The sequence below is a fragment of the Octodon degus genome, unplaced genomic scaffold, assembly GCF_000260255.1.
Source record: "Octodon degus isolate 3935 unplaced genomic scaffold, OctDeg1.0 scaffold00288, whole genome shotgun sequence".
Lineage (NCBI taxonomy): Eukaryota > Metazoa > Chordata > Mammalia > Rodentia > Octodontidae > Octodon > Octodon degus.
In genome coordinates, this window is record NW_004524864.1 from 1568366 (window position 1) to 1579523 (window position 11158).

General features: G+C 36.3%; 1 protein-coding gene across 6 annotated transcripts in view; it reads left to right on the forward strand.

Moving 5' to 3' along the window:
- The window catches only part of Clec12a (C-type lectin domain family 12 member A), a 45236-nt gene that overhangs the window by 6570 nt on the left and 27508 nt on the right, over positions 1 to 11158 (forward strand). For 3 of the 6 annotated variants that reach the window (XM_004647153.2, XM_023707408.1, XM_023707410.1), the window contains one exon: positions 2761 to 3351. In XM_004647153.2, the coding sequence (XP_004647210.1) occupies positions 2761 to 2923 (163 nt within the window). In that variant the 3' untranslated portion in view covers positions 2924 to 3351. Of the gene's footprint in view, positions 1 to 2760; positions 3352 to 6587; positions 6684 to 11158 lie in introns of those variants that run through there. The other 3 variants (XM_023707409.1, XM_023707406.1, XM_023707407.1) reach the window with 3 other exon arrangements.

Consider the following 11158-nt stretch of genomic DNA (forward strand, 5'->3'; position numbering starts at 1 on the left):
CACAGTGCAGATTACAATATTGCATTCTTTCCAATCCTTTTGGGCACTAGCCTTTCTGATCCAGGAAGTTGTTCAAATATCATTACTTTGATAATCACTAATGTGCCTTTAATAGTCAGTAGAATTAGGAAGTCTTTCTATAAATAATGCTAGTATGTAAGAAAATTACAGAAGCCATTAAAATTTACTGGACCATAATAAATATATGATATTGATATGGGGGAATGGAACTCCCAACCTGAAAGATAACTGGGCTGAGTATGTGTTCTCTAAAACCAAAGAATGAATTTTAGGAACAATAGAGGTTAAGAGCAGAATATATTTATTGGGGGAAAGAAGGCTCTTGTCCAAGAGTGGGACAGAAGGAGGACCCGAGCAGGTTGCCCCACAATCTGTCTTTTCCAGAGTAAAACCACATTATGAGGCAGGTGAAAGGTGAAGAACATGGGAACTCACTAGGTGTGCACAAGGTGGGACAAAATTGTGGTCAACCAATAAGATTACAAGCACAACTGCTCAGGTAACATTGGATCCAGGACCAAATGGGAAATAGGTCATGTAGCAAGTGGGTGTAGCAAGCCGGCATGAATACAGAACAGGGGCTTTTGCTGTAGGGGGCTGGGTTAGTGACTTCCAGGAGTCCGTAAGGTGAGAGACTCATCTAGAATGTCAATCTTGGGTGCCTGTCTTCAGGGAGGTATGTGGCTGCACTTGTTTTCTCTTTTGTCTTGAAGTCCAGCCCAAAGTAGGGGTTGATCTCTCAAGTTGCAAAGTCATCTTGTCTTTCATACCGTCTCCTTGAGGGCCTAGCCCTGCCTGACTACCTATAATATTTTTTAAATCTAACTCAGCTGCCTGCAACGATATGGGCTAATTTCTAGGATTTGAAGAAAAATGAGAATCATCCTTAGATTTACTTAAGTATAAATAGTATGTGCAGACTGATTTAATTATTGAAGGGATAAAAGGAAGCTAGTGTGATAAAAGTTTAAGATAGATTATACAGAATAAACAGAATTTGGTTTGCATTGAAACTTTTTAAAATCATTTATATGTAAAATAAAAAAAGGCTGAAATGTTAATAGATGAATGAGAAGAGCCTTTCAATATTAAGAATATATGCTCCACACATAGCTGACACTGACAAAGGTTCTACCATCTGAGGTACAGGATTTCAGGATAAATCCTGAGGGGATTTCACTGAACTTATCACACCCAAAAGCTACAACTCTTGTTGCACAGGTCCTGCTTTTCCTTGGTCTTAACCATCCAGCAGAAAAGTATAAAAACGAAATATAAGAAGTAAAGCCATGATGAGCTGTAGGGGACTCAGGTCAACAATTTCTGACATTGCCAGTCAAGCGGAAGACCCAATATTATTACGGGCTACTGGACTCTTTTAGAATATTTTGCTGAGTTAATACACCTATAATATTCAAGTAACGGAACTTAACAAAAAAAGGATATACAGATGAATGTCCATTTTGTATCTGTGTATTCAAAGTTGTTGGGATAGAGATATAGTTACATTCTCTTAATGAATAGAGTGATTTGTTCTAGTGGTGTTTGTAAGTAGGATATCATGTCCACATCTTGTACAGCAACTAACCACTAGGAAGAATGTATGCAATGTGTTAATTATTGAAACTGTCCTACCAATTTGGTTGAAACTGTCTCATTGCTATTTGTTTATCAATAAAATTATGGGAAGAAAAAGAATATATGCTCCAGTGTAGCATATTGTTTACATGGTATACATAAATATATTAAAGAATGTGTTGTATAGTATACTTAGGAATGTGTCTAGAAGTATCCAATTTAAGTGAATTTATACATGGTATTTATTCTGCTTGTAAAAAGAAAAGCCAGGGATTTAGATGTACAAAGTGTCCAAATTCCTTTTTTATTTTATAATCCCTAAAATTTGGAAAGCAGATAGTATTAAAGAAAGATCTTAAAATTTCTACCCAGTGAACACTCAATGTATATCATATATTGGTCAGTCTGTAGTGAACAGAGCGCAGGGCGACACTGTAGCGACAACAGCACACTGAAAGGAAGTACTGAGATATACACCCCTCCAGGCCATACAGCAAATACGAACTTTTTTTGTCTATTTTCTATCTTTCAGACAGAAATAATAGTTGTAAGAGTGTAGGTCATGAGGACAAGTGGCTCTCTATTTGGTCAATGGCTATGAAAAGACAGAAGGAAGTTGAGATGTGTACACATGAGAAGGATATAGATCTTCAAGTTTTCACTTAGGTGAAGGTAAAAATAATGTGTGTGCTAAGAGAGTGTGTAGGTGGAATTTTATTTTGAAAAGGCAGAAAATACATGGGTTTGCAATTATGGAACATGGAAAAACAATTTATTATGGAATAGGGTGATGTTGCATTTACCGTTAATAAGTTAATCTCTGGTTTTGATGATTATGAAAAACACTTGAGGAAATAAATTGGCTGCTGAGCTAGGTAGGGCAGAGAATTTTATGAAATAACATTATTTTAAATCATACTAGATATCAAGTTAGGTTTTATGTTTGGAATCAAATGGCAGCAAATATTCCAGATGTGGAAAAGTAGGATAGACAGGATGGGAGTGGGGATGGAGAGGTGTTTCGCATGATTTATATATTAATTTAAATGATCAACTTTGATGCGCTTGATACTCTGAGCACAAATTCAATTTTACCTTTTTTTCCCCCTGTAAATGTGTTTTAATTGTCCAAATTGACACGTATAAATTTTTCTCTTTCAGGCATACAATAAACATAAATGAGATGCAATGTAGGTATGTGTACAAAAAAACGATTTATTTCACTGACTGCACTACGTACAACAGATTTGTGTGTGAGAAGAAGGCCAATCTAGTGGAGGTTGAAAGCATGGTACTGAGTGAAGATGCAGATGAATGTATATAATTTATTGTTTTGCTTCAGATTTTATCCTGCAATGGAAGAAACACAGAAGTTCAGAATCATGAAAGGCATTCAAATTCCGGATTAAATTTCTACCTCTTTCCTAAATTTCATGTCTTTTTATGTCCTTATATATCAAACAGAATAAAAATAGTATTTCTTAGTGAACACAGGAATCTGAAGTTTTTCTCACTGATCTGTAGTAATAAACCAAGTAAATTTCAATTTCATGAAAAAAAAAAAAAAAAAAAAAAAAGAAAATTAGATTTGACCCAGGCATGGTGGCATGTGAGTGAGAATGCCGGGGCCCACCGGATCCTGATTTGATCCAGATCCAGGCCCAGAGTGTGAATGAGACCACGTGGGACCCGCTGGATCTTCATTTGACCCAGAGTACAAGCCCAGTGTGGAACCCTGCAACAGAACTTCCTGCAAAGAGGCTAGAGGCAAAGCCCATCCAGCTGATTCAGGAACAGAACACCTTGCCAGAGTGGCACAGAGGGTTCAACTCCAAGGGCTGCCACAGGAAGAGGAGGAACACAGCAGCCAGACCCAAGCTACACCCACCCGGAGGAGTCTGAACTTCATAGATCCAGAACTAGTGCTAAGGTAATAACTCTATCTAAGCTGTACACCAAAGGTCAGAAGACAGTGATATACAAAATGACTAAGAGAAGAAGAAAATGCATTCTCAGGCTCCAAGCCCACCCAGAACAAATGCAGAAAACACTAGCATAGAAAAAATTGGAAATCACACACTTAAAATCTCTGAAATAATAGCATCTGAAATAAAGAAACAACTACAGAAAGCAATAGAGGAAATCAGATCAGAAATAATTTCTGAAGTAAAAAAAGAAATGATAACTATAATGAAAGAGGTACTAAGTGCTCCTAGAGAAGATACTGATAAAAAAGAGCAGAAAATAAAAATGATGGGATCCTTGAATAAGCAATATAGGAAAGATATAGAATACACGAAGCAGATTCAAAGTGCTACATAGGAAAACACAACCTCAATCACAAGCTTGCAAAACCATTTGAATGAAAGTGAGAATAGACTTTCAGACCTTAAAGACACCACTGCAGCTAGTGAAAAAGTAAGAAGAGATCTCTTAAAAACAACTAGGATGCAGGAAAAAATAATTCAACACCTGCAAGATGATGCAAAGATGAACAATGTGAGACTAATAGGCATCAATGAGAAAAAAGGAGTCAATACAAATGATATAAAAAGAATATGGGCAGAAGTAATAGCAGAAAACTTCCAAATATGGGGAAACAATCTGACATTCAGAGAACCGAAGCATGTAGAACTCCAAATAGCATCAACCCAATGAAACCACTCCCAGACATATAATAATCAAGATTCCAGAAATTCAGCACAGGAACATTGTACTAAAAGCCTCCAAAGCAAAGAAACAGGTCACATTTAAGGGAAAACCCATCAGAATAACAGCAGATTTCTCTTCACAAAACACCAAGGCAAGAAGAGCATGGAGCAAAGTACCACAAGTATTGCAAGAAAACAAATTCCAACCCAGACTGACACACACTGCAAAACTCTCTTTCAAGTATAATGGAGAAGTGAAATACTTCCATGGCAAAGAACAACTTAAAGAGTTTCATGATAACAAAGCCAAGCCTATATAGACTACTAAAAGATGTTCTAGAGAGGGAGTAAAATAACTACAACTCCATGAATGAGAATGGAAAGAACCCATCAAATAGGGCAAACAAATGCAGGAGAATAAGAGGTATACAAAAGCAGTCTTTCAGTTATTCTTCTATATACAGCAGCAAAATATTCCCATAAACATACTCCACAAGTGGACTTCTCCTGCACCCTAGCAAGCATGAGTCTATCTGGGTCTACAGGGTGGATATCAAGGAAATAGTAGCTCAGTCCCACAAGTGACACCTGGCCACCAATAAGTGTCATGGACACTATCCATGTCTATAATGTAGTAGAACTTTGTGTGATACCCTGTCCCCAAACTGTTAGAAGTGCTGGTCATTTAGTTGCCATTCCAGTATTTATCTTGTTTTATTTTTAGTAATCCTTTACTATCATGAAAACTTTTTCTTAGTTCAATTGTTTTGAAACATTTAATTTTTAATTAGTTAATATTTAATTTTCTGAATATTGTTTAATTTTTGTTTTAAGATTTGTACTGTATCTTTGACTTACAATCTACTTAAAAGACACGGTATGATATTTTCTAGTATTAGTAACTTTAAAAAGTATATTTCCATTTTCCATTGACTTTATATTACTTCTTCCTTGTCTTTTACACACACACACACACACACACACACACACACACACACACAGACATATGCATGAAAAAATGTGTAAAACCTGACATAAGATTGATACTGTTTTGTATAAATCTTTAATGACCTTTTAAATGGGTTCATCTAATATATTTTACATAGTCCTGCATAACTATTATTTTGAGAGGTCTTTATTCTTTATCAAAGATCATACAGCAACTTCTCTTGCCTTCTGAATAATGTTCTTTATTATTTCCTATATGCTACATTTGGAGGTATTAGAATATTTTGAGTTTGTATAACTGGAAAACATTCTAGTTTTCATAGGTATGTTTGCTAAGTATAAAATTCAAAGAGGACAGATCTTTTTATTTTCTTTCAGTCTTTTAGTTAGTCTAGTTTCTTATACACTTGGTCTATTTTTTTTCTTTTTCTTATTTTTTCCATAATTTTATTGAGAAACAAATAGCAATGAGACAGTTTCAAATGAAATTGGGAGGACAGTTTCAATAATTAACACATTGCATACTGTCTTCCTAGTGGTTAATTTTTGTACAAGATGCAGCCATGATATCCTATTTACAAATACTATTAGAACAAATCCCTCTACTCATTGAATTAAGAGATTGTAGCTATATAAGAACTGCTGTTGAGAAGCTGTTAGGGAAGCAGTTTGGAGAAGCTGTTGGACCTGTTGGAAGCTGCTGGTTCTCTTGGGCTGGTCTTTTTTTTTTTTCCTAATGTGGAATAAGATGGTATTTAATTTTTTTCTTCCATAGCTAATTTTTTTATGTATGTGCTTTAATGATTTTTTCTTTACAATAAGTTTTGGACAATTTCATTTTTGTGTATTTCTGTGTGATTTTATTCAAATTTCTTGTGTAAAAGGTTCATTTTTCTTGGAAGTGTGGTGTTATAAGTTCAACTAAATTCAGAAATTTTAAATCTTTAAATATTTATTTCCTACCCTTTTCTACTTTGAGAATTCTAATTATATGAATGTAAGTTTCTTAATTTTGACACAGAGAGAACTATTATGACTGTTCTATAAATTCTTTCTTCTTCATTATTATTTTGGATGATTTTTATTGTTATATTCATTTGATTTTGTAAATTATTTACAATGCGCAATCAATTATTAATCTCATGTATTCATTTCAGAAATATTTCTCCAAAATTCACTGTCTACATCTTATATCTTTCACATTTCAATATTTGCCTATAATTTTTAATATAGGTAATTATTGATTTTCAATAAAGTTAATAAAAAACTTAAAAAAGAAAATTAAATTCAAAAATACAATTAAAGAATAATACAACTAACATAGATTTATTCTAATAATATAGGTTGATTAGCATTTTGAAAGATGAATAAAAAGTATCTTTTCAACAGATACAGGAAAGGTATTTGATGATATCTTTTATGGTCTAGATCTAAAATGTTCTTCAAAATCTCATGGATTCTGAGATGGGCCTTTTGAAAGGTGGAGGCGGGGCTGTAGATTTATCCACAGCTGTAGATTTGTCATCAGTAGATTTATCCATCATTGAGTGCATGTCTGAATGTGCTGTTAAAAGTTGGGGCCAGGCTGGGGAGATAACTTGGTGGTCTAAGTGCCTGCCTGGCAAGCGCAAGGACCCAGGTTCAATCCCCAGTGCCACATGCCATGCCAGCCACTGAAATGGCATGGTGGCACATGCCTATAACCCCTGCACTGAGAGGCTGAGACAGGAGGATCACTATGAATCCAAGCTGCATAGGAAGACCATATACCAAATAAATAAATAAAAGATTAGAAAGAAAGTCGGGCCTGTACCACTCTGGAAGCTGATAAGATCTTCCTGGAGAGGAACATCATCATTATTCCAGATCTCTACTTGAATGCCACAGGAATGACAGTATCTTACTCTGCATGGCTAACGAATCTAAATCATGTCAGCTGTGGCCCATTGACCTTCAAATATGAGATGTATTCTAATTGCCCCTTGCTCAGGTCTGTTCCAGAAAGCTTAGGAAGCATGGTGGAGCAATTCATATCATCCCAACAGCAGAATTCTGGGACAGGATATTGAGGGCGTCAGAGAAAAATGTGCACATTGTCACACTAGCTTGGCTTATACGATGAAGCATTCTTCCAGGCAAGCCACGCGCACCGCCAGCCAAAAACTGTAAGCTGAGCTTGGACCTGAGGAGGGCTGCCTCTGTCAGTGCCATTAAGAAAGTCTTCAAAGTGTACAGCGCAGCTGGTATGACCGTCACATAGAAGCTGGTGGCCAACTGCCTGGCCCACCGCCTCCACCTGGGCCTTCTGTGGCCCTCCCAGTTTACATGTTATCACAGAGATCTTTCCTGTGACTCAGTAGAGAGACTATTCTTGATCAGTCAGCCAAATCAGCTCTTTAAAGAGGAAGACAGACAAGCCCAAGGGACCATGCACACGCTGTGCCAGGCAGCCTCTCAGACATCTTGTCTTGAACTACAAAGTCCCTACTCCCAGGCTGTGGCCATGGCTGATACAGAAGCCACCCAAGCTAGACCTTTGATACACATAAGAAGTAAGTGCATGGCATTTTCAGAAGGTGGCATGGTCCTCAAGTGAGTTGCTGGTATCTTACATCAGCAAAATAACTCAACTTCACAAGTTGCAAAATAAATAAATAAATAAAACTTGTTCCTCTTGTGTATTTTATTCTTTTAGAATAAAATAAGTACATGCTACTATAGTAAAATTGCCTTTAATCACTTAATAAGCCTAACTTTGACTTAAGCATAAATACCTATGAACACAATAAATGAAGAAAGCTAGTCTTTTTATAACATAAAACAACATCATTTGTAGCTTATCAGTCATGTATTGTCCACCAGGAATTACACAGCTCAGTGGACAGCCGACTTCTTACCTCAAACCATGGAGGCTATTTTTTGATAACCATCAGAATGTGCTAAATATTATTAGGAGACATAGTCCAAAGAATACAATGACCTCCTTATTACAGTAATTAATCATTCTTCCCTTTTGAAGAGCTAATGTGTTGACTAATGGAACCACAATTGAAGCAGTGTCCCAGGAAAAACCACAGGGTCTCCCTGTTTGGAGCCTGTCTGGCTTTGAGCACCTTGGGCCCTGGCCCAGCCCAGCCTCAATTTCTGTGTCCTTTGCTGCCCCATTCCCAGTGGACTGGAGGAGTTTTGTTTGGGAAATTACTTGACCAGGGCCTCTTGAACCACAGTATCCTAATGGAGTACTAGATACTATTTATGTAAGGATGAGCACTTTAAAAAACAAACAAACAAAAAATTAATACCCTTTCAGAAATTTCTAATCACTTTGCAACTGCCTTACATAACATAGTGATAAAATGTTTTTAAAAATCTACCTTTTCCAGAAAAAAAAAATTATGAGGCCTCGCCAAAAGATGTGGGTCACCTAAGTGCAGGCTAGGGTGTGTCCTTGGCCATGGCTTCTCCCTTCTCTTTGTGTTTTCTGATGTGAGCAGCTTTTTCCACCATGGCACTTCTACCTTTGACCTCTGACAACTGAACCAAAATAAACCTCTCTTCCTAAGTTGCAGGTGTTGGGTATTTTTTTGTAGCAACAGAAAAGTGGTTAATGCAAATTGTAGGGCTGGTCTGACAGCCTGAAGTACAAAGACAATGCTGCAGTGGTCAGATGCTGGTTCCTCCATGGCACACAGGGGTAGGATCCTGAGTCTACAACAACGTGGAATTTAACTAACACTGATCACAAGAGGCAAAGAAAGTCAGTACATGTTAGCTAAGAAAACAGTTAAACACAAAGTGGTAACAATGGTACATGTATACATACCCAGTGCTGGCGCGCTCAACAGTAAAGCTAACACTACTAGACATAAAAGATCAAATACATCATAACACAACCATAATGGGAGATCTCAGTACCCCACATTCACAAACAGTAACTCAACAAAAAACCGAAGAAATATTAGAGCTGAACCTTTAAACAAACAGATTTAGTGTCTCACTGCAACAGAATACACGCTCTTGAGCACACAAAGCTTTTTCCAAAAGAGACCACACACTAGCCCACAAAGCTGCCTTAAATAAATACCAAACAATCGATACTATACCATGTATGCCTTCACATCATAGCACATGGAAGCTAGAAACAAAATAAATACAGAACTTTTATAATTACCTGGATATTAAATAACACACGCTTTTACAGTGAGTCAATGAAGAAATCAAGGAAAAAATTTAAAAATTCCCAGAATCAAATGGCCATGCGAGTTTGCAAAATACTGGCAAATACAATGCAAAAATTCACCAAAATGATCATACATAAGACCAAGTAGGTGTCAATCCAGAAATGCAAGTATGGTTCAATATATGCTAATCAATAAATGTAATACACCACATAAACAGAAGCAGGGATGAAAATCAGATGATCCTGTTAACAGATATAGAAAGAGCCTTTGACAAAATCCAACCCATAGTCTGAAGAAATAGGTAAAGAAGGACACTAATTTGATGAAAGTGATTTATCAGACACTTACTCCCAAATCATATCAATTGAGAAAAGCTAAAATCTTTTTTTCCAAAATAAAAAACAAGAAAAGGATTCTGCTATCACCACTCCTGTTCAACCCAATACTTCTAGTGCTAGACAGAACAATCATGTAAGGGAAAGAAATAGAAGAATATATTCAGGAAGGAAGAGATCAAATTATTATCCTTCTTCATCTGCCTTTTGTTAGTACACTTCTGAAAAGTACACATCTTCACTATAGGACATTGGAGCATGTATGTAGCACATTCCAATGATTAATTTATTCCCCCTTCATTCTGCTCCCTCCTTATTTTTCCAGCAAAAATTCATTCATTTATTTTAGAAGGCTTTATAAAGTTAACAGTATTAGATACAGCTTAAAAATTAGACTCATTGGCTGAATAATCTATAAAATATGTAAGAATATTGTGCTAAGTCAAGGTACACTTTTGGGTACATTATGTGATGGATTACAATGTGTTTTGCTTTTTCCTATTATATACATTTCATATAAGACAATATATATTTCACATAAGAGAAATATATATATTTCTATATAAGACATATATAGTTCACATATTTCAATATATATTTCATATAAGAAAAACAATGTGATATCTAAGGTTGTATGTCTGAGTTACTTTGCTTAACATCTTACCATTATGGTCTCAAGGTGCATCCATGTTTCTACTAATGACTCAAGACTCTCCTGCACTGTGTCAGAGTAGTACTTCTTTTTTTTCTTTTTTTGCGGTACCGGGGATTGAACTCAGGACCCTGCACTTGCCAGGCAAGTGCTTATTCTACTAAGCTATCTCCCTGGGCCCCAGAGTAGTACTTCAACGTAAATATAAATACCTCTTTTTTTAATACATGCATCTATTGATGTTTGTCGTTACTTTGGTGTTTCCAAGAGTTAGCTATTATAAGTTCCACTGCTATAAACGCAGGTATGCATACACCATAATAGTATGTGGTATTTAAGCCTTTGGGAAGATACCTAGAAGGGGATTACCTAGATCAAACAAATTTTTGGTTTTAGCTTTTGAGGAGTCTCCATATTGATATACATAGCGGATGTGCCATTTTACAGTGTCATCACAATGGAGAATTTCTTTCTTGGGCCTGGGGAGATAGATCGGTAGAATAAGCAATTGCTTGGCTAGCACAGGATCCTGAGTTCAGTTCCCAGTACAATACACACATACACAAAAGAATTCCTTTCTCCCCACAGCCTAACCAGCATTCATCATTTATTGATTTCTTCATGATAGCCATGCTTTCTGGGGTGAGATGGACTCTCAGTGTTGTTTTCTTTTACTTTTACTTTTTCTTTTTTCTTTCTTTTTGTTTTTTTTTTTTTTTGCGGAACCGGGGATTGAACTCAGGCCCTTGCACTTGCCAGGGAAATGCTTATTCTACTGAGCCATCTCCCTGG